Source organism: Piliocolobus tephrosceles, chromosome 6, assembly GCF_002776525.5.
Source record: "Piliocolobus tephrosceles isolate RC106 chromosome 6, ASM277652v3, whole genome shotgun sequence".
In the NCBI taxonomy this organism is placed as follows: domain Eukaryota; kingdom Metazoa; phylum Chordata; class Mammalia; order Primates; family Cercopithecidae; genus Piliocolobus; species Piliocolobus tephrosceles.
In genome coordinates, this window is record NC_045439.1 from 135,719,424 (window position 1) to 135,746,765 (window position 27,342).

At 53.0% G+C, this 27,342-nt stretch overlaps 1 protein-coding gene across 5 annotated transcripts in view; it reads left to right on the forward strand.

Moving 5' to 3' along the window:
- RGMA (repulsive guidance molecule BMP co-receptor a) overlaps positions 1–27,342 on the forward strand; it is a 46,334-nt gene that overhangs the window by 12,792 nt on the left and 6,200 nt on the right. Inside the window, exons 1-4 of one of the 5 annotated variants that reach the window (XM_023220908.1) lie at positions 3,116–3,212; positions 3,775–3,890; positions 10,540–10,685; positions 24,217–24,731. In XM_023220908.1, the coding sequence (XP_023076676.1) occupies positions 10,598–10,685; positions 24,217–24,731 (603 nt within the window). In that variant the 5' untranslated portion in view covers positions 3,116–3,212; positions 3,775–3,890; positions 10,540–10,597. The other 4 variants (XM_023220906.1, XM_023220910.1, XM_023220909.1 and 1 more) reach the window with 4 other exon arrangements.

The following is a 27,342-nucleotide window of genomic DNA, read 5'->3' on the forward strand; positions in this document are numbered from 1 at the left end:
AGGATGACAATAGAACCTTCCTTAGCTGAAAGTTTCTAGAAATGTAAAGTACTTAGCTGGCACCTGACACAATGTAAAAATACGTCAAAATGTTAGCCATTATTTTGAAAGACAATACCTTTTTTGGTGAAGGTCATTCACTCCTCACCTCTCCTTTAGCACTCATTTTTCTCTATTATCTGTTTCTACCAGCAATTCAGAAATAGGGACTGTCTTATTTATCCCCAAAGTCTAGCCTGCCTCAGGTCCTGAATATATATTTGTTGACTCAGGCACTAGAGTCTATATATGTATATAGAGAGAATATATATTTGTTGACTCAGGCACTAGATTTGAGAACACTCTGTTCATACCCAGAAGCAGGCAAAGTTGGAGCCCCTGACTATCACTACCCCTGAGAGGGCTTCAGCCGTATGCAGAACCCTTCCTTTCAGAAGCCCCTTGACCCCTTTCCCCCCATCAAATAGCTACCCCCCACGTGGAGAGGGAGAGAAGGTGGCGGGGGATGCTCAGGATTGGGGCCTCCACAGTCGGGGCTGAAGAAAGCGGGCAAGAGCCATGCATGAGAGTGTCTCTATCCCCAGGTCTAAGCTATAGCCTAGGGGACACCACATACTTGGTTAGACTCTGTGGGGCTGTGTGTTTGAAGTCAACTACACTTTCGGGTTAAATGAGTTTCTATGGCGAACAGAGTGCTGAGTTCTCAAATCTAACATTTTAGGAATTTTTTATTCCTGCAGAGAGTTGAGGAGCTGTTTAAAAGTTGATTGGTTAAGCCAGTATAGATAGATTCCTCAAGGTCAGCACAACCCCGTACTGCTCTAGTTGGGGCTAGATTTCTCATGATAGTCTAAACTGTGTGATGGCCAAGTCCCCACTTTGAAGATGTCCAAATTCAGCCTCAGACATTTCTCCTCAAGAGAGGGGAGGAAAAAAAAAAAGCCCTTTGCATCCCTTTCCCAAATTATTTGCTCATGCCGTAAGACTGGGGTCTCCTAAAATAGCAGCCAGTCCCCGTCTCCTAGCAGGGACACTGGAACTCCCATGACCTGGGGCTTCTTCCAGGTTCTATTCAGTTGTATTTTTGGAGTGACAATATTATCAGCCTAATCCTTTACACATGAAGAAACTGAAATGTAGAGGTTAAAAGTCCTGCTGCGAGAATAACCAACTGAAAAAAAAAAAAATTCTCAGGCTTTATAGCAAGCAAACTTCACTATGATTTTTACGGTTCTGATTCTGTATCCCCTGGGGGTTATCTCAGTTGCTTCTTTAGGATGGGGTTTATTATGTTGTACATATATCCCGATGTGTCTGTATGAATCTTTGTCTTTTTGAGGGGAGGGCAGAGACCAGTTCTTTTTTTAGATATTGTTCCTAAAAAGGAATAAATGGATACACCTGTTTGTCAAAACGCCTTTGCTTTTTGTGCAACTGCTTTATATTAACGATACTAAAAAAAAAAAAAAAAAAAAAAAAAAGCTTTGAAAAAAAACTACTGTATATAATGTAATTGCAGAATATGCTGCACAAGTATTTTATTTAGTTATCCTTGCTTTAAGAATATTGGATGACATTTCCTGATGTGGGAGAAACTGCTTTTTTTTTTTTTTTTTTTTTTTCCTGCTTTTTTAACATAGTTGAAGATTTCTTTTTTCTGTTCTCATTGGGAAAAGAAAAAAAAAAGGCCTGCTGCGGAAAGTCCACTCTTGGGCAAGGGCAGCCCCAGAAGGGCATGATCTCTGGGCTTCTGCGGGCTGCATGGCCTCCCCTGGATCCTGAGCCCTGGTCTCTGACCTGGACATGCTGCAGCAGTGACGGTGGTTAATTACTGTCCAGGTGACTTGGAATGCCAGTGATCCCTTCTCATTAGCGAGAGACTCTAGAACTAGCTGGTGAAAGGCAGACTCTAGCAAATGGTGTTAATTAGTGGACCTCAGAGGTGAAAAGGCCACATGGTAGCCTCTGTGCAGCCTGGCACAGTGTCTGCTTAGCGTGCCCTGGTGGCTGCTGGAATGGGCTGCTGTTCCATGATGCTGCAGAATAACTTGTTGGGTCAGGCCCCAGGACTGGCCAAGCTTGAAGGGAAGACCATTTTCGATGGTGGGCTTTCACTGGGAAAACCGTAGCATTTTGCAGAGTCATGCCTAAAATGAACCCTGGTTTGGGGGAAAAAACAATTACAGCCTGTCGATCTGAGACCTAAATATTTTAGGGAAACACAGTGGTATCCCCACTGTAAAGAAGAGTTGTGTCTGGCGTTTCCACCTTGGGAAAGAGCAGCTTCGTGTGGCCCTGTTGCACAGCTGGCTGAGGCATGGTCCCCTTGTGTACCTGTTTTGTGGAAGCCAGATTCATAAGTCTCACTGCTGGGGTTGTGTCTTCACAGACATAGGGCCTTCTCCCCTTCCTTCAAAACTTGCTGCTCTCCACACCCCCGACCTGGCAGCCAGAACCCCAAATGCAGCTGCAGCCCTGCAGCCTTGCAGCCTGTGTGGCCTTTGCAGCAAGTGAGGACTGTGATAGTGCTTAAGAGAAACATCTAAATTGGATAAAAACCCAGAGGTGTTTTTCCCCAAAGAACCAGATGGGCAGGCTTAGGAGTGAGGTGAGGAGGGTGGTGGGGGGAATTGGTTTGACTAAAAACACTTGCTCAGGACTATTTGCGTTTCATCCAAAAGATGTCTCTCAGGGGAAGTTACCAGTCCCTTAAATATCACAACGGCAGCAGAACTGCAGGGCCCAGGGAACCTTGGGAAGGAGATTTTTTTTCCCAGAAAAATAAGCGACAGAGTTAGGAAAGGTCACCATCCTGAAGCCCTCCCAAGTGCAGCCTTGCGGGCCTCACAGAGAGCGCCAAACCGTCCAGCCCTGCGCGCGACGGGGACGGACATAGCCACATCTCTGGAGTCGCAGCTGTGTCAGGGTGGCAAGGTTAGGCCCGCAGGCCCTCAGCTCGGGGGCGCAGCCGGGGCAAGTCCTCAGGAAGCAGCGAGGTGCTTGAAGAGGGTGCTGGAGGCAGCCCAAGCGCAGTCAGGATGGGTGGCCCGGGGCCACGACGGGCGAGAACCTCGAGGTGCGTTTAGTAGCTGAGATGCAGAGAGCCAACCTGCCCAGACCTAGACAACTCGGAAGTGGATTTTTCAGCCTCCTACACCGGTGTCGCGTCTGAGTGCGACAGATGAGCCAGGGGGCGTCGGTGGCAGCCTGGGGTCGGCAGTCTGGTTGGAAAGTAGGGCTGAGATTTGTCTCCAAGCACGGTTTTCTACTTGGATTGGATATTTGTGGAGGAGATTAAGGGGGCGCCCTGCCTCCCTTATGCCCTGTGGGGCTTGGGCCTCCCAAGGGCGCTGGGCCTGTTTTGCAAGGACAGCCGCGTGCTGGGAGATGGCGCGAGGGTCGAGGAGCGTGGCGCTGCCTCTGATCTAGGGCCGTGGTTTTCCGAGGTCCTCAGGGCTTGCACCGCAGCCGGGCAGCCTGAGTCCCCACCCGGCAGCCTCCCGCTACCTCGCCCGCCTCGCCGAAACCCGAGCGCAAGGGGGCGGGGCGCAGGCGCTGGGGCGCGGGGCCGCGTCGACATTGGCGGGGAACCGAGTGATGGATGGCGAGGGAGGGGCGCGCGGGGGGCGGGCGCGGGAAGGGGAGCGCGCTGGGCGCCCGCGGCCGAGGTGGACCGAGCCTCCCGGCTCGCTGCTCCCGCCGGCGGAGCGAGGCTGCCCTTTCTCCGCAGCGTGATTTATTTTCTTCTCCTTTTTTTCTGAACTCTTCTTCCAGGGAGAGGCTAGTGGTAACAGGCCGAGCTGGATGGATGGGTATGGGGAGAGGGGCAGGACGTTCAGCCCTGGGATTCTGGCCGACCCTCGCCTTCCTTCTCTGCAGCTTCCTCTCAGGTAAGGCACTGCCGGCCGGGCGCGTGGGGCCGGGTCCCTGGGCCGCCTACCAATGCGGGGCCAGATTTGCGCGAGTGAGTCAGGGCTCAGGTTCTCTAGACGTCCTCCGGACCCCGCCTCCCATTTCCACGGGTCTTTGTTTCTCCTGCACCCCGTCGTGGGTGCGATGCCTGCCCTTGGGGAACCCGGAGAGGGGCACCCCGCCTGAGTTGCAGTGAGAAGGAACCGGGTGGGGAGGGCGCAGAGGCCGGGGGTGCCTCACTCCCTTCCCTTTTTCCGAAAAAAGGGGTGCTGGTAACGTGCCTCCTAGGGGGTCGGGAAGAGAGGGAGAAGGGGAGACACGCCCTCGGTGCTGGGGACACTCTTCAGCTCCTCGCCCAGCAGTTTGCAAACCTGCTGGGTGCCCAGGGGTGGAGCCAGGGGCGCCCCTGAGGTCCCAGCCAAGTTCCCGACAGCCCCCTCCCCGGAGACCTCGTCCCGTTTCCACGCATTTGGCCACGCGGGGACACCCACGGGCCCGGCTCAAATGAGCTGGTGTTCCTGTTTGATAACTTTCTGCGTCGCCCCCTGTTTGTTTTTATTGTGTCAGAAAGGGAGAGAATTTCAGAATTAAAGCTGAAAAAGCCCATCTGTTTCCAATGAATCCCCCATAGTTTTTCACAATGTTTTTGGCAGATCGCTGCTTTCAAATTCCTCCGAGCCCGGACCTCTTGTTTTTGTTGGGGGAAGGGAGACCAACTCCACAGAGAAGCATTTGTTCCTTCCCAAACGCTCCAGTTTCTTTACTTTTTTTTTCCTTTCGGGGGGAGGGGGGAGGCACGCAACTTAAATCCCCGGCCTGTTTTCTTTATGATGTTTCATAAAACTTTATTTCATTTTTGCCATATGCTGCTCACAGCCAGAAAACGCCAGTTAAGCCCTTTATACCCATTTTTTTTCCTTGCTAAAAATACAAATAAACACAATGTCACGGGCCAAATGGCCTCCCCGGGGCAAGGCGGGATCTCCTAGCCGTTTCCATTGTGTTTTCGGGGTTCAGAGGTGTCTTTCTGAAAAAATTTCAGCTTGTTTTGCGCCACAGCCGGGCGTGGAGCCGCAGCCCCAGCGCACCACTGAGCTTTGCAAGAAAGGACTTGAGTTTAGACTCGGATTGGATTATTTTGATTTGCTTTTCAGCCAGCTGGGTTTCAAGGAACTGGCAAAACTGGGCAGGTCTGGCTCGGCCTGGCTGCGAGTTGGGGCTCCCAGTGGGCGGATCACGCAGACAGTGAATAGTAGGGAGCGAGGGGTCAGTTTACCTCCTAGTCCCAGCCCTGCTTCTGGCCCCCAGCACCAGCTCAGACTTGTGCGTCCGGCTTTAGCACTGCGCACCCCAGGAAGGTCCCAGAGAGCCGCAACCTGCTCTCCAGACGTGGATTCCATTGGGAGGCCTGGCCAAGGACAAGATGTTGGAGGGAGAGATCTTGGTATCCCCAAAAAGTACTCAGCTTGGACTATCAAAACCTCCACAGGGGATCAAACAGCAGGGTGCCCTCTCCCCACCCCCAGTGTATTTAAAAGGCAGTTTCTCCACCTACTTAAGAGTCTGGCAGAACAGGCCAATTTGGTTTCCTCCCAAGAATTCAAAATAAAAATAAAAATCACCCTATTTAAAAAGAAGTCAACGTTTTGGAAAAGCGGGAGTTTGCAATTTGTATTCTTGGTTTGGTCTAGATAAAGATCCAGCCCATTGGAAGTTTTATCAGATGGGTTGATAAATGGCTTTTGTCCCTTGGCTGCTGTGGGGGATGTGATCTCAGCTCAAAGCTGAAATTGAGAAGGGGGGCTTAGAGGCCCTTAAAACAACACCTTCCTGCTCTTAAAGCTGCAGCACTTGTTAACTTTTGGGGCTAGAGAGGAAAGGAAGGCCTGGCAGAAGTTCCCAGAGGTAGCAGGCTGCACGGCCTGAGTGGTGGTGTTTTTGTTGTTTCTCGATTTATTTCTCCATCCTAAAAACTTCTATTTTAAAGTATCCCGGCATAGGCTAAGGAACACTGGTAGGTTATATAAGTCACAGCCCAAATTCCATCACTTTTGTTTCCAAGAAACCCATTTCTTTTTGGCATCAAGGCTGGTAACTAAAACCTGGCCGATAGAACTGATAGCTGCTCTCCTGTCATGCCAGCTGGCTAATGTTTCTTCTCATTTGAGGGCTTGACAGCTGCGTTTAGTCAAAATTGCCCACCTTACTGAAAACTGAGCTTCCAGTATCCCAAAACTAAATAAACTGGGGGCTGCAAAACTTGTGTGCTCTAGAAACGTGGGTCAAAAGACAGTTTCATAAGTAAGGGATGAAATGGAAAATTTCCACAACAAAGAGAGACTGTGTCATTCTTTGACACATTGACCAGGAGAGGGGCCACTTAGGAATAAAGTTAGAAAACTTGCAGGTCTGGAGAGCAAGGTGGGAGTTCAAGAAATAAAGAAAGCCCCGGCAAGTGCAAGGCACCCAGACACACTGGGGGCCCCTGTGTGCCTTGGCCTGTCCCGTTGAAGACAGGTGGAAACTGGCCGAGCAGCTGCGTAAAAGCCTCGGTTTGTTCTGTGCTAGTCAGCTTGAATGGCTGCCAGGAGTAAGCCTATAGGAGTGCAAATTAAATTGAACATAGTTATGTGGAGAAAGATGCCTTCACCTCAGCTACACTGAGAGCGTTTGTGTGTTTCGAGTGTTTGCATTTACTTACTCGATGGGGATGGCCAACTTACTGTGTTCCTGACTCAGTGACAACCTTTGGAGCCCTCTAACTAAGCCCCTCAGGCAGACCACAGGCTGATGAAGAGAAAGGGCCCCTGCACTGTCAAGCGGGCTGGAAGGGTGTCTGTTTACATGATTCTTTAGGGACAGCACAGGCAGACAGTACCCACGTCTACCTAGGAAGAGAGGCCAGAAAGGATTCCTAAAAGAGCATTCCACAAATGGCATCCTACTCAAATCACAGTTAATAGATGGTTTTTTAAACTTTGAAGCCATTGCGACATTTTTGAAAAGATTTCCAAGATAAATCCATCCGGGTATATGTTTTAGACATGCCACCAGGCTTCCTGTTCACTATGTATGGGTCCTGTACTTCAGCACAGTGGTTCTCAAAGTGTGGTCCCTGGACCAGCAGCATTTGCTTTCCTTGGGAACTGGTTAGAAATGCAAGTTCTAGGCCCACTACAGAAACTATAGAAGCAGTTACTCTGGAGCTGGGGCCCTGCAGTCTGTGTTCTAGAGCAGGCCCTCCAGGGAATTCTGATGCATGCTCAAGTTTGAGGATTGCTGTTCTAAGAACTGTTGCACTCCAGCCTTTCTTTGTTCCTTCTTTCTTCCCCTTATACTTTTAAACTGCAGCTGTTTTAGAAATGTTAGTCCTCGGTGGGTAACTAAGGTTTCGGGAGACCAAGGCCCTCTGCAGTATCCAGGCACATCTGTGTGGCTATAGAAACGAGACTATTTCTATCAAAGCTGCTGTTCAAAATGCATCGGCTGGGTGCGGTGGCTCACGCCTGTAACCCCAGCACTTTCATAGGCCAAGGTGGGTGGATTGCTTGAGGTCAGGAGTTAGAGACCAGCCTGACCAACATAGCGAGACCCCATCTCTACTGAAAATAAAAAAATTAGCTGGGTGTGGTGGCACGAGCCTGTAATCCCAGCTACTCGGGAGGCTGAGGCAGGATAATCGCCTGAACCCGGGAGGTGGAGGTTGCAGTGAGCTGAGATTGCGCCACTGCACTCCAGCCTGGGTGACAGAATGAAATTCTGTCTCAAAAACAAACAAACAAAAATGCATCAGCAGATCAGCCTGCTTACCACACTGTTGCTCTCCCAGTAGGACTTTGTGTCCCAGAGGAGAGTGTCTCAGTTTGTTTGGGCTGCTGTAACAAAATACCATAAGTGGGTAGCTTATACATGGCAGACATTTGTTGCTTACAGTTCTGAAGGCAGAAAAGTCCAAGAGTAATAGGTGCTGGCAGATTCGATGTCTGACTTGTAGATGGTGCCTTATAACTCTGTCCTCACAGGGTAGGAGTGAGGATACTCTGTGGGGTCCCTTTTATAAGAGCACTAATCCCATTCTTGCAAGCTCCACCCTCATGACCTAATCACTTCCCAAATCCCTCCTACTTCTCATACCATCACTTTGGGGTTAGGCTTTAAAAGGTGAATTTGGAGTTGATGTTCAGTGGCAAGAACCAGCCAGCTCGCAACCAGTGTGTGAAGGCATCTGCAGAACAGAGCATTGGCATCTAGGGAGAGCACACACATAAAATTCTACAGATCGTCAGTCACTAGGCCCTGAGGGTGAATTGAGGAGAAAGGGAAAGGATCTCCGGTCTTGTGATCTGAAGAAGGGAAAGGTCTTTGCAAAGTTGGAGAAATTGCTAGTAGTCACTTCAGCGCTCAGAGGATGGGAGCTGGGGAGAGGTGCTCTTGTCGGCACAGATAAGGCCACTCTATGAGATGGGGAAGAGGAGGCCTTGGAAGATAAGAGGCTGAAGGTGGGGACCGGTTTACATGTTGAGGGGAGTGTAGTTCCTGTTACAGATTTTGTCTTTGGTGGAATGTGCGAGGCCTAGAACTGGGCAGAGAACCCCAGCTTTAGGTGTTGGTTGAGTAGCAGTTAGGGGGGCCATGCTGTTTTGCTGCTTGGCAAAAATTCAACTAGCCTTAAATTGAAGGTAGTATTTCTTTGAAGGTAGCAAACTTATCCCAGTTTGCCCAGGACTTTCCTAGTTTTAAAACTGGAGGTTGTATGTCCTGAGAACTATCCTCAGTCCCTGGCACACCAGGACAGTTAGATAAAACCCTAGTTTTATCCTCTCCTGTTCCCTGGACTCATGCCTAGCCTGTGTCTGTTAGGGACTCCCCTGTCCAGATTCGTGAAGTCCTGGGTGTGAAGTGGGCCTCTCCATGTAGTCTAATCACCTGGGGCCGTGGATCCTTCCTCCTCCTGGTCCTGCCTGTTCCCTCTGTCACCCTGCTGCCATTGCAACAGTGGACAGACTTAGAACCTGCCTGCCTCCCCCGATCCTCGCCATGGTGCCAAATGAATCACTCTGAAACTCCTGCCCAGGAGCTCATGGCTGCTCATGGCCTGCTTTGGAGCATCAGAAGGGAGGGCCTCTGACTCCTGGCCCCCCATTTTCCCAAACTCATTTCCAAGGCTTCAAGTACATCCTCAAGCCCTAGGTCACCTCTTTCCCGCCTGACTCCCCATATACCACCCCACCACACCTGGCTGTTGTAAGGCATTGCTCTGGGCACTGCCCAGTTTCACCACTCCGAGCTCAGTGCCATTTGCAGGGGTCCAGTGCAGACCCCCGATGCCGGGGGCACCTGTTACCTTGGTTGCTGACAACTGAGCTACCTCCTGGGCTTGGTGCCTCATGGGCCTTACGTTTTTGTCCTCTTGTAAAGCACCAGTTCTGCTTATAAAAGCAGGAACCTCTTTTCTGTTTCTATATGCCCTTCTTTTCTCCACCCACCCCAAGCACACCCACATAGTCCTGGGAACTACAGGGCCCTTGGGTTTTTGTGTGCGTTTCTGTTTGTTTTGGGTTTTGCTCAATGGGCAAAGACCACAGGATTTTTTTTTTTCCTTTTTCCAGATACTCAAGTTTTTTTCCAAAATAATTTTTTCTGGTTATAAAAACAGTACTCATTTTTAACTCTGAAGGCTGAAAGGGATAAGTAATAAAATAAAAATGACCCAAAATCCAACCTCCCACAGATAACTGTCACTAATGAACATTTCACAAACATCTTTCAAGATATAATACCTTTATAATCTTCTCTACAAAGTAGGATCATTTGAAGGAGAGTAATAATTTTTAAAGCTCTTTTGATTGAGTGGCCACAGTGTAGCAAGCGTTCTGCTAAATGCCTTAAGGACATTCCCATGAGGATCATCATTCCCATTTCACTGATGAGAAAACACGGGGTCAGAGAAGTTTTCCCCACATTGCACTCACAGCTAGTTGCATGGCAGAGCCAGAAGTAGAACCCAGACTCCTGCCCTTTTCCCATGCACAGATTTTGGATAAATGTGTCATTAAATTTGCCACGTAGTGCCAGGCTCGGTGGCTCACGCCTGTAATCCCAGCACTTTGGGAGGCTGAGGAGGGTGGATCACTTGAGGTCAGGAGTTTGAGACCAGCCTGGCCAACCTGGTCTTAATACAAAAAACTGGGCGGTGGCGGCTGTGGTGATGGGGGCCGGTACTGGACCTGGCAGGATGAGCGAGGTGGAGGCGGCAGCGGTGGCGACAGCCGTCCCCACAGTGACGGTGCCCGGGGTGGTAGTGGTGGTGGTACCAGTGCCCGCAGGGGAATCGCAGAAAGCAGGCGGTGGGGTGGGCAGCCGCGGTGGGGACGGAGCCGCCTCGGGCCCCCTGCAGGGACCCCCTTGGCGCCTGGCCCCCGCACCCCTGGCAACCCAGCGACAGTGGCCTGGGAAACCCGCGCCCCCACCCACCCTGCCCCCCAGCCCCCCGCGCGCAGAGTCAGGCGGACAAGCAGGTGCTGGCAACCTGAGTCCTGGGCACTGTCAAATGGTTCGACGTCCGGAATGGTTACGGATTCATCAACAGGAATGACACCAAGGAAGATGTCTTTGTTCACCAGACAGCTATTAAAAGAACCTTCTGCTCAGCGTTGCAGATGGGCAGACTGTGGAATTTGATGTCATGGAAGGAGAGAAGGGCACAGAAGCCGCTAATGTAACTGGGCCTGGAGAGGTGCCCGTGAAGGGCAGTCATTGTGCCCCCAGCCCACGTAGGTTCTGCCGATTCATCCCCCGGCCTCCCTCAGTTGCCCCACCACCCATGGTGGCAGAGATCCCTTCATGGGGGACAGAACCTAGTAGTGAAGGGGAGCGGGCTGAAGACTCTTGGCAGTGGCCCAGACGACGGCGCCCCCCACCCTTCTACCGACGGCGGTTTGCGCGAGGCCCTCAGCCCCCCAACCAGCAGCAGCCTACAGAGGGCACTGATGGGGTAGAACCCAAAGAACCCCATTGGAGGGGCACCAACAGCAGGGAGATGAGCGGGTCCCCCGACCCCAATTCCGGCCCAGGTACCAAAGGCCTTCCCACCCCAGGCCGCACCGGCAGCCTACCACGGAAGGTGGGGAAGGTGAGACCAAGCCCAGCCAAAGGCCTGCTGATGGTTCCCGGCCTGAGCCCTAGGGCCCAGGAAACCACCCCTACTTCCAGCTGAGAGGGCAGTGGGCCCTCGCCCCGGGCAGCTCCTGAGACCTCAGCCCCTATCAACAGTGGGGACCCCCCCACCACCATCCTGGAGTGGTTCCAACTCAAAGGACACCCAGAGCTGCCAGTTTTTCCAACTGACCTGTACCCTACCCAGTACCCTGCTCCCCCTTTCCCACAATTCATGGTATCAAAACACCGTCTTTTCACCTTTTCCTTGAGACTCAGAAGAGTCAAAGCAACAGCCTTTTGCTTTTTTTTTTCTTCCCTTATCAAGAGTTGAAGGAAGGGAGCCAGCCGTCCTTACTGTTCAGAGACACCAACCCCCTCCCCTAACTCAGGCTGAGAAGGAACCAGCCAGCTCTTAACCCCCCCCGGTTGTTTTTCTTCCCTCCCTCCCCAAGTTTATTTTTGTTTTCTCCCGGCCCCCAATCTCTGAAGCCATTTTATGATCTGTCATGTGCCACCTGAGCCTCCAGTAAAAACAAAATCAGGCTTTCCTGTGGTCTTGGAAAAAAAAAATACAAAAAAATTAGCTGGGCATTGTGGCGTGTGCCTGTAATCTCAGCTACTCAGGAGGCTGAGGCAGAAGAATTGCTTGAACCCGGGAGGCGGAGGTTGCAGTGAGTCGAGATCGCACCACTGCACTCCAGCCTGGGCAACAGAGCAAGACTCCATCTTAAAAAAAAAGAAAAAAGAAAAAACTTACCATGTAGTATATTGGACTCTATACTGTGTGGTAAAGAAGACTTGGGATGGGGGAGAAGAAATAGACTTCGGGGATATGATGAGGATATGCATTTTCCAAGGATCTAGGATTTTTGCCTCCTCCTAAAGGCCCTCTGCCTCTTGCTCACCATGGCATAGCATTCTAAAGAGGACGATACCACCCAGTCACAGGAAGACAAGTTGGCAGAGTTGTCATTGTGCACATTTTCCCAAGTCAGATTTATGTCTGTTGGGTTTTGCCTATTTATTCATTTCGTGCACAATTTCACTTCAGCCAGCAGAATACCCAGACACCGATTAGTGATGCCTCTGCACCAAGGTCTCCGCAGAAGGAAGCCCATTGTTGCTCCCTGTGCTAAGAAATGCCACATGAACACAGACCCACACATGTGTGTGCACAGGCTGGGCAGGAGCCCAGCTGGCATGCATTTGCATTTCCCCCACCCCGCACACAGAAGGTGAAGGAGGAAGGCCTGCCTGCCGGCAGCATTGAAGGAGAAAAACCACTTCAAAGGCATTTAGACCCGCAGGCTAAGCGGAGGAGCCCAGGGTCACTAGAGGCAGCGCCAGCCTTTGAGGAGTTTTGCCTCAAAGCTGGAGAACCAAAGTGCTCACCTGCAAGCATTATTTACATCTGGAAAGTTATGTCCGCCTATAATCACCTACCTTGTGGAACTCGGAGTAGCTTATCTAACTCTGCCCTGAGACAGGCTGGCGCTGGCATGCAATCCTGTGTCCAGCTCTTGCCGGCCTAGGGCCCCTCTTGCCTAGAGAAGCTATCAGCCCCCCACTCAAGCTGTTTGTGGCCTTGGGCCAGAGGGTGAACACCACACTCTCACACCATCCTACTTGCCCGTGGTCTGCCTCCACGTGGCCCCAGGAGGAACTGAGGGATGGGAGGGCAGTTTGGAGAACTGAGGTGTACCCTTTCCCTTGGCACACAGTGTGGTTTTGTGCAGCCACTTGGTATGAGTGAGGCTGGGGCAGAGCAGCCCTGGCTGGATGTCACACAGGCAGTACCACCTGTCTGAGCTCCGTGAGTGGCATTCGGCCACTTTTGCCCTTGCTCATGTGGCTGTGAGTTACCCCTCCACGACCCCAGCACCGAACTGAACCCCCCCCCCCTCCACAGTTAACTAAGGTTCTGTGAGAAGCTCCCTCTTTCTCCTGTGGCTGGTTTCTAGAGCAAACCTCCTAGAAAATTTCCAGTGGATTCAAAGGTGGGAGCCACATTGGAGTCACAGGTTCCCTGGGACATTCTTGAGCTAGACTCAGGGAGGAATGCCTTTTAGAAAAGGTGACACATTCTGGCTGCTTGTAGGTTAAAGGTAGGGTCTACTGCACCTGGTGAAAAATCCAGCGCTCACCTGGGTGTGTTCCTTTCCGTATCTGATGCCAAACACCTGGATGTTTACACCAGGATGACACAGTGAAATTCCTGCAGGAGTGACACAAACAGGCAGCCTCAGACATCTCAACTCAAGGAGACTCCTGAATACTGCTTGGCCAGAGTTTGCCACATATGGGTGGTAGGTCCGTCTGTTACTGTCCCCTGTGAGATCCAGCACTGAGGCACAAAGGACAGGAGAGGGTGGAGAGGGGTGGCAGCTTGAGTCTCAGTGGGTGGGAGCTGGCCGGCCCCTGGCTCAGTGCTCCCTCCTCCACCTCCTTTGAACGGGGGACGTGGCATGTTGCTAAGAAGAGCATCTCAGCATCTGCTGCTCAGGCGAGGTGGACAGTGAGGAAGGGGACATGGGAGGTCTGAGGCTTCAAGGCTAGTGTCTCCACAGGCACTGGCAGTGATTTCTCTTTTAAACTGCTCTCCCTCCCTTCCCTCCGCCTGCCTCCATCTTAATTGAAGCCGTCGCCTCTTCAGTTACACTGCTTCCTAAAATAGTGTTCTGATCATGCCCTGGGTGCTCACTGAAAATGCTTCAGGGGCTCCCTGCCATCTATTGGAAAAAAGGTAGAAATCCTTAGGCTGGCGTGCCAGGGTCCAATCAGAAAAGCAAAACCCACCCGGGATGTTTCCACAGAGGGAACTTCATGTAGGACATCGTTATGGGCATGGGAAGACTGAAAGGGCAAAGAGAAGCCACTGAGACAGAGAGTGGTGGAAGCAGTTTCAACCCCTGCAGCCAGAGGGACAGAAGGAAGGCAAGCTTGGAGGAGGGCCGGGGACTCTGATGGGGAAGAAGGGCCGTTGCTGGGCAGTGGTGGGAGAAACAGCCTTGGGGATGGCAGGTAAGCCTGTCTCCTGCCTCCCAACTTCCCTTCTCCATCTAGTGTCTCCTCATGGGGAAATTTAACAGGGAACCCAGCGACGAAAGAGATGGGGTTTGCAGAATCCCTGCACCACGGAGCAAAGTGGTTTGAGACTGAGTGACATTTGCTTCCTAATGGGCACAGGTGGCACTCTAGGTTTCCGTGTCTGACCCCAAACTCCTGACTACACTCTGACCAGCCAGCATGTCACCTCCTGCCAAGCTCAGTTGTTCTGGAGGCTCCTGTCGTCGGATCTTTGCCCTGCATCACCCGTCAAATTCAGAACCTTGTTGAAACGCTACTTCCCTGATACCCTCTCATACTTCCATTCTTAAACCTTTGTTGCTGTTAAGTGTTCAGATGAAACATGTTTGCTTTGTGTTCTAGAAGTTTATGTGATTGACCCTACCTGAGCACAGAGATTAACTGGGGTTTGTTCCAGAAACAGCATTAATTACAATGCCCAGCACATACAAGGGTCCAGAACTTGGAGCAAGTCACTGAACTCATGCAGTTCCCACGCAGGCCACAGAGTTAGACAAAAACAGCTTGACCCTGGGGCTTGCACTCAAAATGAGCCTTACCCCTTTAAGAGAGGGCAGGTCTTTTCCCTCTCCGGCTCACCCCACCGCTCCTACACAGTAACTGAAACCTGATCTAATCCCTTTGCACGCGGGTAATTTATTGGTCTATTGAGCTTTTCTTGGTGGCAAATTGCATTGTCTTTATTCCTGGGTTCAGGCTCTGCAGTGGCTCACTGCATTCCTAGGACTCCTTTCTCAGGGTCTCAGGGTCGATCCTTCACACCCCCTTGTGCACTGCAAAATAAGTCTTATTGGGCTTCTTTGTTATGCAAACAGGGCAGTAATAATCAGGCTATTATTCTGAAAGATTGGGCTTGATTAACAGTTCAAAGGAGGTCTCTGAAAGCAGCTAGAGCCTCATTGGTGCATAAATATTTTCATCCTGCCTGCGTTGGTGCAGCTGGTGCTCCAAGCCCCCTGCCCTATCTTTCTGACTCTCAGAGGTGCTAGGTTGTTATTGAAAGGAAAAGAACTAAGTCAGACGTGCTGTGTGGCTGTGATTTTTCTTTCTCTCTACCTTATCTCAGTCCGTGAGGAAGGCAGTCTGGAGCCACCTCCCCAAAAGAGTGAAATGTCACCTACATACGTGTATGTGGGTTGTGGGGCAAGTGCATCTCCCAGGCACAGGGTCCTTTGTGGGAGGTTTAAAAAGGCATCAGATCTCTGATAGGGGGCCAGCAATGGTGGCTCACGCCGGTAATCCCAGCACTCTGGGAGGCCGAGGCAGGTGGATCACCTGAGCTCAGGAGTTCAAGACCGAGTCTGGGCAACATGGAAACCCCATCTCTACTAAAGTATAAAAATTAGCTGGGCGTGGTGGTGGACGCCTGTAATCCCAGCTACTCGAGAGGCTGAGGCAGGAGAATTGCTTGAACCTGGGAGGTGGAGGTTGCAATGAGCCAAGATTGCACCACTGCACACCAGCCTGGGTGACAGAGCAACTCTATGTCAAAAAATAAGTAAATCTCCTGATAGACTTTGGGTATGGAGTATGGACACCAGGACAAAGATGGGGGTCCCCAGCCCTCAGGAGATTGACATGCAAGTGGAGAAGAGGCCGCTCAGCAGCCACCTCCTAGAGAAACCTGAGCGGTGCAAGGGCAGATGGGTGACACTGACAGTCCAGTGACAGCCAAAGAGAGGAGCAGCTGGAGGGACCAAGAAGGTGGCGCAGGGAAGCTGAGGGGCCATCCTCGACAATCACAAAGCCACCCTACTTCACCGTTTCCTATGTGACTCTAGACAAGGGCCAGGGGAAGTCCCTGGGATGCCGCAGTATGCATCCACAGCCCTATGCATCCACAGCCGGAGCTGTCCAGAGGAGGAGGAGCCAGCCCTGCCCTGGCAGGAGTGCTGCAGGGAGATTTCTTGCTGCGTAAACCAGTGACCTCTGGCATCTGCAGGCTCCCAGGTTCTAAAACTCCATGGCGTGCCTTGAAAAGTAACCATTGTTTTTGGTCACAAAGTGTTGTTAGGGCTCTTTGATAAATTTGATTGCACAGAGAAGCCGTGAGCTCTGGCCTGGATTGCTCGAGTCAGGAGCAAATGGGTCAGATGGTTGCCAGGGGTCCCTACCTGAGCATCAAGGGCCCACCCCACCCCCATTGGGTCTGAGAGCCACTCTGTTTTCTAGGCATTGCCTGGGCATCACCCCTTGAGCCGAGTCCCTCACCCCATGGGGCTCCGGGACAAATTTAGGGGCTTTCTGTTGTTGGATCTGGAGAGGGCCAGACCACTGTCTTTGTAGGCTTCTGGATTCTCCTGTTTGCCCCACCATAGCTAATCCTGAAAGTTCAAGACCTCAAGAGTCCTGGGTCAAAACAAAACATGCAGTGCACATAATACCACATAATATGCTTGTAAGGGGCATAAAGCTCTGTGTCTGTGTCTCTGAGGTCGAACCCCAGGTTGCAAAGCTTAACAAGGGGCCGGAGTGTGACCCCTGCCCAAGGACACACTCAGTGGCTGGGGTAGAAATGGAAGCTCAGGAAACTTCTTAAGTTTTTCAGTCCCCTGGTTCTGTGTGTATTGGCTATCCTGGATCCATCAAGAGGCGGCTCCAGACTAGAAGGGGCCACTTTCTGGACTGCAGTACTGGGCAGGTGTGCTCAGCTCACACTGCGGGGCAGCTGGCTCTGTGTTCAGCGTGGCTTGCTCTGAAAAGCAGGTTTCCTCTTCCGCTTGCAGGAGTTGCTGTAAGATCTACTTTTCAGCTCTCAAACTTTCCTTCCTTCTTTCCATGGACATTTGCATCAGAAAAGTCTAAGGTTTATTGCCTGGAATTGGGGTCTTTTACTTTTTATAAAGATACAGCACATAAAAATCAGCCCCTCTGAGATCTCTTTGGCAGGTGATACCAAGCTATTGCTTTTGATGCCGGACCAGGTTTCATTCAGGTCCCTGACCTCTGGTGGGGGGTTGCAGTTGGTGATTTAGTGCATTGGAGGCAAGGTGCTTGGATGACCATGGAGGTCAGGGCCCCTCACTCTAGTCACTGCCCGTGGGGACTGCCCAGCCCCTCGCATGGGAAATGAGGCCACACACACACATTTCTGGGACCCATGGTTCCCAGAGAGCTGCCTTTCCACATGGAGAGATGGCAGAGGGGAACAGGCACCCTTTATTCTGTCCCAGCTGGTCACCGTCAGTGACCTTTTCCAAGTCATTCCCTTGAGCTTTGGAAGAGAGGAAGCCTCTTAAACTCTTAGGAAGATCTGCAGAGCTGGATCCAAGTTCCCTGAGAGTTTGGGGCACCTGGGAAACCCAAGAAATCGGGATGGGTCAGTTGGCAGCAGCCTCTGCTCCTGGTGGGCTCCGCATAGGCCTTTGTGCAGGGAGGGCCCAGAATTGATGAGGCGTCTGGTTACCACCCTGAGACCAGATGGGTCTCTGGCTGCATAGGAGACCCACATCATGCTTTTGGGCCTTGGGGGAGCTGGGTCAGTCTCAGCTGGTGTCCTGAGGAGGGACTTGTGACATAGGCGTTTTGAAAAGCATAGAAACAGCTCCAAGCCTGCCCATCTCAGCCCCAGCCCTTCCACTTGTGTGACCCAGGCCTGCTCGAGCCCGAAGCCTCCATGTTTGCATCTGCAAAATGAAGATAAAAATTCCTACCCTCTAATCAGGGCAGTAGCGAGGATCCAACAGGAAAGCAATGTGTCACCTGCACAGGCCCCGGGAGCGCAGGGTATTTTATTATCATGATCATGTTTTGTTTTCTGAGGTGAGGCTCAGCCCATGTACCTACCCCATCTCCCTATGCAGTCCTAGGTGCACAGCCTCTTCCCCAGTGAGGCCCCCAAGGGCAGAACTCTTGTCTTTGTTGATCTTTTGTGGCCCTGCAGCACGTATGTGTTGCCTGGTATGGAGTGTGTGGAAATCCGAGAGGTGTGAAGGAGGAGAACGCAGCATGGGGGCTGAGGGCTGTGGTTTGCACCTTGCCCCCTTCAGGGTGCCTGGGGGTGGGGTTGTGGGGGAGCTATTTAATGCCTCTAGGCCTCAGTTTCCCTGTCTGTTGAATGAGGATGATAAGTCAGTCCTGGGTCTGTATTAAGGGCTAAAGGAGACACATGTACAATGTCTAGCACACAGTAAATGCTCGATACACAATAGCTGTTAAGCTCAGCCTCTCCCATAAATTGTGATTAAACAAACAAAGTTAACACAAAACTGGCTGTCACAGAGCTTCTTTCCCAAGTCTCCCGGCTTCACTCACATTAGTGCCTGCAGTCCCTTTAACACCCCTGTGGTGAGGTGCCCATGCATCTCTGTAGCTCAGAAAGGTCAGGGAATTTGCCCACAGTCACAGAGCTCTGGAGTGGTGGAGCTGGAGTCTATCTCGATGCTCTGCCTCACCACAGTAAGGTCCGCCACTGCGGTGAGACCCTCCCACTGGGCACTGCCCCGTGAGAACATCTCACCTGTTGCCTGGAAACACTGAATTCTTCCCCAGTTCTCTCTGGGTGGGGCAATTGCAGGTATCCTTATTTTTCTTTCTCATATAGAATCCAAGGTCTCTTCATTTACTCATTAACAAGGACAAAGGCAAACTTGTTGAAATTGTGCTTCAGAACCCAGTTTCTGACTGCATCTTTTCCCAGAAATGTCTCAGCAGAAGAGGCATTTTAGGATGCCGTGAAAACTTGGGGGAAGGAAGGGGTTGTGACAGGCGGGAAACCAAGTGCTCTCTGTCAGGAGCAAGGGCGTGGAGACTGGACCACACAGGTGTGGGTACAGAAGTCTCCCAGCAGAGGTATGAGAGCTCGATGTGCCACCCCCAGTCCCTCCCTGTGAAGAGCCAAGGGAATCATCCTAGGCCTGAGCAATCCCTGGGCGAAAACACGTCCTTGTCAGGAAATGGGAAAATGGGGTAGGTGAAGTTAAGTCATTCTGGTCCTTTGGTCTCTGGCCAAACAAATGTCTCCACTGATACTGGCAGCTTCCGCAGAGGTGACTTGGGAGGGTGCAGGAAGGAGAGGAGGGAGGCGGGCCAAGTTTCCCTCTGTGACTGTCTCTTCAGCTTGGCCACCATAAGAAAATACTCCAGCCTAGGAGGCTTAAACAACGGACATTTATTTTCTCAGCGTTCTGGAGGTGGGAAGTCCTAGATCCGGTACCAGCATAGTCCAGTTCTGGAGAGAGGGCCCTCCTCCTGGCTCTCAGATGGTGGATTTCTCATTATATCCTCACATGGCAGGAGGTGGGAGAGGGGCAGGGAGAGAGAATGCTTGGCGTTCTTCCAAGTGTCTTTATTTTAAGGGTACCAACCCTGTCATGGGGGCTCCACTCTCATGACCTCATCTAAACCTAATTACCTCCCAAATGTCATCCCATAAGGGGTTAGGACTTCAACCTACACATTTAGGGGGACAAAGTTCAGTCTATAGCGCTCTCCCTGGGGGTGAGTGAGGCAGTGGGGTAAAGCCACCTGGTGCCCATGGGAAGCGAGGCCCCCTCGACAGTCATGACCGTTGACTGATCCTGGGCAGTCAGTGGATTGAAGGAGCTGCCAGGAGTTGGGGGACCTGGATCCAGGTGGAATCCACTGTGCCCTGAGAGTGAGTGCCAGCAGGGCCTACCCTGGGGAAGGAGGGAAAAGGAGAGATGCCATGTCTGCTGGAGCTTCACCAGGGAGGGGAGGCTCCCTCCAGTGCCCTTCCCGTCCCAGAAGCCCGTGACTTCTAACCTCTGACCTCCGGGGGCAGCAAGCATTGTCCCCCACTGTGGCCTTTGTGGGGGGGGACCCTGTTTGTTGGATGCACCTGGGGCTCAAGGCACGCCATGTACATCTCTTCATATCCTCAGCGACGCTTTAAGGTGGACACAGCCTCTACTTGACAGTTAAGGAAACTGAGGCTGAGTCAAATTCCCGAAACTACTGGTAGGGGACAGAGTGGGACTTTGAACCAGACACCTCCCTTTGGGGCCTGTGCTGGCCCTCATCCCACCCAGAGCTGGGGCTAGCAGAGCTTGGAGGGAATAGTGAGGCAAGGCGCTCACCCCACCACCAGGATCCTGAAGCCTACAGAGGAGTGGGGGAGACAGGGACCCTGGTTCCTGGGTGCAAGGGTTCCAGAGAGTGACCTCTGCCACCATCTTTGAGTGGCAGGCAGACAGCTACGCCTGCTGGGTGAGGGGTGGTCTTATTCTTAGAGTGGGTGGGCTCTGGGAGGAGGAGAGGAACGGGAGAAGGTGCCCATGTGGAAGGGAGAAGTGAAAGGGCCTTGTCTCAGGCGCTTCTTAGCCGCTCTGCATCAGGGGTAAGGCAGCCACATCCCCGCTGTTTGCTCCTGGGGGGCTGTCTGCCTCTCACCACCCCTCTGCCTGCAGCCCCCTTCTCTGAACCTTCGCCACCAGCCGCCTCCCCATCCCGGGGAAATGTCGCCTTCACACACTCCAGGCTGGCCGGACTCCGTCAGGCTCTAGCTTGGCCCCTTGTGACTGCTGAAAATAAGGTGAACCAACTCTGAAGCCTCACTACTCAAAGTGGGCCGCGGACCAGCAGCATGGGCCTCTCCTGGGAACTTGGTAAAATTGCAGAACCCCTGGCCCGCTGGGGCCTGTTGAACTGGGTCCCGGGCCACCCAGTACAGCCTCATCTGGGGCTACCGGATCCCACTCCACAGCCCTGGAGCATGTGAGGGACCCCTTTCCGGAGTACCTGGGTGGGATTTCTGTCATGAATTCCCCACATACCCCAGAGTTCTGTAACTGGGGTGCTGCTCTGAGAATAGTTTTGAAGGCTGTGGAGATAGCAGATCCCGATCACAAAGCCAGTCCACTTAAAATTCAGGAGCCTGCGAAGTTGCCCATTTGGAGTGTAGAGCCACACCTGGGCACCGGCCTGACCCTGCCAGGAGGCTGGTGGGAGCACAGTGTCATAAGATGGGTCTTGCAGGAGAGGCTGGAGCCCACCCGTGGTGGAAGGAATCGGGAGTGTGCTAATGAGACTATGTGATGATGTGTGGCTGCAGGGGCATGAGCTCACAGGTCCAATGTCTGGATTCATGTCCTGCCCTGGCTCACTTCCTCGAAGTGAGACTTGGGCAAGAAGTCAGCCCAGCAGAGCCCAGCTTTCCCCTGAGCTGGGGATGGCAGTCGCACCGGGAAGATGCAATGGGGGAGGCCTATACCGCCTGCAGCACCAGACCTGGGACAGAGCCAGCCAGCTGGGACTTCACAGTCCCTGCTCTCCTAGGTTCTACCAGATTCCGTCCTGGTGGAGAGTCAGAGCACAGCACAGCTCCTGCTTGTGTTGCAGTGGGGCCTGCTCTAAAGGGACAGGCAGTGTCCTTTTTCTACTTTGGTCACAGTAAGGGCCAGAGGTAAACCAGAGCCTGAGCGTGGCCATCGGTTAACAGGAGACCAGTGTTCCTTCCGGTTGATTTTCTCTGATGCCCACATCTGCATGATTCTGAGGAGGCAGAATGTCAGGTCAGCACACCCGGCTCCTGGAATTAATGAGGCTGCCGGGACAGGCATTGTGTGCAGGCGGCTGCATCAATCAGTTCCTGTGTGCTGGGTCCCTTCAAACGCTTGTTCTGCATAGTACTCCCTCCCCACACACCCCACCCCACTCACCTCCTGTACTGGCTTTATCAGGGGGCAGCAAGGAAGCTACCTTGTCCCACACAGACCACACCAACATTTCGAAGCCTACAGGTAGGTTGGGCCCTTCCACATCTTGTACAGCTAAAGTAGACGTGAAGACAACAGAGCAAGAGAATCTTCTCATTGCCTTGAGGGAGATCTGTCCTCAGGAGCACACCTGTGTGGGAGGAAGACTACATGGGGGGATCTCACCAGTGCTCCCCACATATCTGCCATAGCACCCCTTTATAGTGGTGTATTAGTCTGGTTCTCACACTGCTGATAAAGACATACCCAAGACTGGGTAATTTATAAAGGAAAGAGGTTTAATGGACTCATAGTTCCACATGGCTGGGGAGGCCTCACAATCATGGCAGAAGGCAAAGGAGAAGCAAAGGCACATCTTACATGGCAGCAGGCGAGAGAGCACGTGCAGGGGAACTCCCATTTATAAAACCATCAGATCTCCTGAGACTTATTCACTACCACCAGAACAGTATGGGGGAAATGGCCTCCTGATTCAGTTATCTTCACCTGGCCCCACCCTTGACATGTGGAGATTATTACAATTCAAGGTGAGAATTGGGTGGGGACACAGCCAAACCATATCAAGCAGGCACCACCTGACTGTCATTTACCTAACCTGACCCTTTAAGTGAGCATACTTTAATTTAAATAAAGCTAATAAAATGGAAAATCTGTAGCTCTTACATCAATTTTTTTTTCTTTTTTTTTTTTTTTTTTTTTGAGATGGAGTCTTGCTCTGTCTCCCAGGCTGGAGTACAGTGGCACCATCTCAGCTCACTGCAACCTCTGTCTCCCGGGTTCAAGCAGTTCTCGTGCCTCAGCCTCCTGAGTAGCTGGGATTACAGGCGCATGCCACCAGGCCCAGCTAATTTTTGTATTTCTGGTAGAGATGGGGTTTTGCCGTGTTGGCCAGGCTGGTCTCGAACTCCTGACCTCACATGATCTGCCTGCCTTGGCCTCCCAAAAAGTGCTGGGATTACAGGCATGAGCCACCATACCCAGCAATTTTTTTTCTTAATGCACATTTAAATAAAGGTATGACTTCTCAAATTAAAAGACAAAGTGTTCACTTACGTATCACCCGAAATTACCTTGTTACTGGCAGTATGGCAAACACAGGTCACATGAGGGGGAGAGCCCAAATTTCAGATGAGTACTGACTCCCCCATGCTCAGGTCTGTGACCTGGGAAGGTGACTTATGCTCCAGTAGAATGGTGCCCACCCACCTGCAGAGGCAAGAGAGATCACCCAGGTCCAGGGCTGCACAGTGCAGACTGGGTTCACACAAGGCTGCTGGGATAGGTAGGTACTTGTGCTTGCGTTAGCCTGCCCTCAAATATGTCTGTTTTTGGTTTTATGTGCAACTCAATTTTATAGGTAAAACCAGCACCAGAGAAACAAACTGACTTTTCTAAGGTCACAGGCCAAGTTAGTGGCCCAGACAGGAGTGCTGAGGCTCCCTTTCCCCCCTGGAGACCAGCCCGGCCAGCACTGGGCTGTGACCCCAGAGGCTGGATCTCCCAGCTGGTCTGCTGGCCCCTTTCTCCTGGAATCCATGTAGAAACTTCTGCTGCAGGTGTGTGTGCCTAGCCACTTGTGGTCACTATGGGCTGTGCAAAGGAAGGCCAGAAAAGGGCAGGTTCTATGTGTCGAGATTAGGTGTGTTAAAGCCATAGTTCTGGGGCATGGTCATTTTGGCTAATTGTCACTAAAGTCTCAAAGCTTGTGAGGGATCCAAGGTTACTACTCTCGGTTGCTTCTCAGCTTGCTTCTCCGAGCAGGACAGAGAAGGATGGGGGCTACAGTGAGCCTGAGGGAAGCCAGCTCCTCTATGGCCAGGGCTAATGGAGCACTCATACCAGGCAACATTCGTTGAGTTTTGGCTGTGAATCCTGGGGCCAGACTTAAGTCCTTTATATGTGATAAATCACTTCACACACATTATCCTATCTTCCAGATAAGTATAACAGGGCACAAAGACAGGAGGTCATTTATATAAGGTCATACAGTACGAGGACTAGGGACATATATTTAATAATGGGGCTAATCCCCTGCCAGATTCCTATTGCTTTAGCCAAAATTCTTGGAGATGGCCATGAAAGTGTATATAAATGTCAAAGGCCCCAGGGTGGCCTGTCAGCTTCCAAAGTCCTGCTCCCTCAAACGGTGACCACTTCCCTTTCAGCCTGCCTGTCCACTTGGGGTCGCTATAGGCTGGGTAAAAGGACCCCTTTTCCTACCACTTGCAAGAAGTTTTTCACCATCTGTGTGTGGCGTGGGTGGCTCTGCCCTGGATGAGATGTCCTCGTGCGATGTGTGGCTGCTTCGCTGCCCCACAGATGGTAGCAGAGGCTGGAGTTGCCAGACTCCACCCAGACAGCCTATTCATTCCTTTCTCCTCAGCCACCTCCCCGTGCAAGATCCTCAAGTGCAACTCTGAGTTCTGGAGCGCCACGTCGGGCAGCCACGCCCCAGCCTCGGACGACACCCCCGAGTTCTGCGCAGCCTTGCGCAGCTACGCCCTGTGCACACGGCGGACAGCCCGCACCTGCCGGGGTGACCTGGCCTACCACTCGGCCGTCCATGGCATAGAGGACCTCATGAGCCAGCACAACTGCTCCAAGGATGGCCCCACCTCACAGCCACGCCTGCGCACGCTCCCGCCAGCCGGAGACAGCCAGGAGCGCTCGGACAGCCCCGAGATCTGCCATTATGAGAAGAGCTTTCACAAGCACTCAGCCACCCCCAACTACACGCACTGTGGCCTCTTCGGGGACCCGCACCTCAGGACTTTCACAGACCGCTTCCAGACCTGCAAGGTACAGGGCGCCTGGCCGCTCATCGACAATAATTACCTGAACGTGCAGGTCACCAACACACCGGTGCTGCCCGGCTCAGCAGCCACTGCCACCAGCAAGGTAAGGGAGAGGGGGCGGCTGTAGGGCACAGCCCTGCCCTTTCTCTGCCCTGCATGGACACTGAGAAGCTGAGGGGGCCTCGGGTGCCTGGAAATGGGGGAAGATGGAGCACAGTGGGGACACAGGAGCACTCTCCCTGAGCATCCCAAGGGGTGGATCTCAGCTTCCTCCCTCCTTCCCTGAGCCAGCCCGGCCTGGCTGGCAAAGCTCCATTTCACAAATGGGGAGCCTGACGCTCTAGGAGGCCAAGTGACCTTCCCACCCCAAGTGCATAGTCAGCTGGGATGCTGAGCTAGAATTTGCCCCAGGCCCAGGTGACTCCAGAACCTGGCATGTTCTCAGCGGCCCCACGAGGCTACTGAGGGCTGCTGGTTTTCCAACCCAAGGAGGCCTTAGCATGTGGGCAGCAGGACTCAGGTCCTGCTCATGGGGCCACAGCCAGAGGCAGTCACACACACAGCCATGGGCCCATGCAAGTGGACACTGCTGTCTACCCCAGCCTTTCCCTCCCCTACCCGCTTCTGGGGAGGATGTCCTGTGATCTCATATTCAGACTTAGCCAGAGGGCAAAGCCTCGAGGCCAGGAAGGAAGCTCGTGGCTCCCAGTTCAGGCGATGGGGACACGTCCGTCCTCCCCAGTGCCCGGCCTACCCGTGCCCCCTGGGGTTTCCAGCTTGGCGAAGCAGCAGTGGGTCTGTTTTCCTAGGAAGAGCCAGTTGGAAGGCCGTGTGTTGGGCAGTGCCAGGCTTACCACAAGGGTGTTTCTGTTCCTTCCCACCCCTTCACACCCAGAGGAGGACAGCGAGGTGACCTGGCAGCCAGGGAAATACTCCATCCCTGCCACTTCCCTCTGCTCCGGTGGCCGTTGCCTGCCTCCAGGGGGTCTCTCTGTGGGCCCTGGCTGGGCGGGAAACAAGCAGGTCTTCACCCTGTGGATTCCCAAGCAGGCCCTTGGCACCAGACCATGACGCCTAATGGAGAAGACTTGCAGCCGGTACACTCCACCCTGTGCCCCCGCAGCCCTCTGTAGACTCAGGGCCTGCATCAAGGACCCAGCCACCTCCCCCACGGCCCCTGCACCTCCCCACCACGCACCCTCCTGAGAGCCAAGACAGACGGACGCCAGGAGCCTGAGGCTGCAGCTTCTAAATCCAGGCACCAGCACGCTTTGGAGGGGACCTGGCCTCCCTGTCCCATCCTGCAGGCTCCCAGGGGCTGGCAGGGTGCACAGGGAGGTCTGAGGATGTGAGAGGGATGTGGACCCCAGGTGGCTTGCTCCTCCAGACCCCAGGGAGTAGAAGCACCAAATGTGACAATAGAGCCAAGCCGCACACCGGGGAGGATTTGTGGTTTGTGCTCAGGGAGGCTGGGCTACTGCCCCCATTATGGGTGGGGGCGATGTGACGGGGTGGAGCAGGAGCCTGCAGGCTGGGGCAATGTGCCTGGGCTCACGGCACCACCCTCAGCTCTTAGCTGAGGCACACTGGGACCTGGAGCGCAGCGATGCTATCCGCAAACCGCATGTGAAAGGACTGGTCATTCATTCCTTCTTATATTTCATTCATTCAGTTGACCCACATTTTCCAAATGCCTGCTCTGATCCAGGCTCGATTCTGGGCACTGTGGACAGCAGAACTGCCCGAGCAGTGAAGGGAGAACTTCCCTTCTTATCCCAGCATGGAGGCTTCCAGAAGAGTATGAAGCAGAGCTTTACCAACGCAGCCCGTTTCTGCTGCAACCGAAGGCCACCTTTGATCTCAGCAGGCTGAGAGCTCAGCCCTGTCAACCAGGCTCTGCTGGAGGCCAGATAGTGACAGCGTCAGTGTCTGTGGCCAAGTCAGTCTCAGAACTCAGGCCAGACTGGGGGTATTGTGGTCCCCCGGTGAGAACATTGGTGGCTGGCTTCAGGCACCTTTGGCCTGCCCCCGCCTGTCTTTCAGGCCTCCGTTACTCAGGTGTGTTTGTTCGCTCATTGATGGAGCGAACACTTACCAGACGCTGCATCTGTGCCACCCTCTGAGCTAGTTGTTGCCCTCCCTCCCAAAAGCTCCCAGACTAGTGAAGAGCAAAGACCAGCAAAGGGGAGCTGGTGATGGGGGCTGGGGCAGCAGGATGTTGAAGGCCACTGGAAGCCTTGGCTCTGTCCAGAGAACTGGGGAGCCCATCCACCAAGCTCACCCCTGAAGCACAGCGTGAGTTTCCAGATGGAGGGAAAGAGGAGTCAGCGTCCAAAGCAGGCAGAGTGGGAGAGCAGCCTGGTGTCTGCAGGGAGCAGGGAAAGGCAAGGGACTTTCATCTCCACGATGGTGAGGCCTCTGGGCTTCTGTGACCACCTCGACCACCACCAACAGAGCCCTCTGGGCCTGCCAGACTCTGCCACCCACTGGAACCCACTCCCCTTTCCTCTCTCAGCCAGCCAGACTCCACCTGTCCCTGCACACCTGCCCTTGAAGGCCTCTCCTCAGGGTTCCCAGAGTGTGTCCAGCCCCTGCCTGGCCTGACCCTGACCTTGCAGCCTTGCAGCCATGAGATTTGCCTTGTGCAGAAGCTTCCTGTTCAAGCTTCCTGTGTGCATGAAGCTGGCCCCAAACACCTGGACATCACTAGGGGC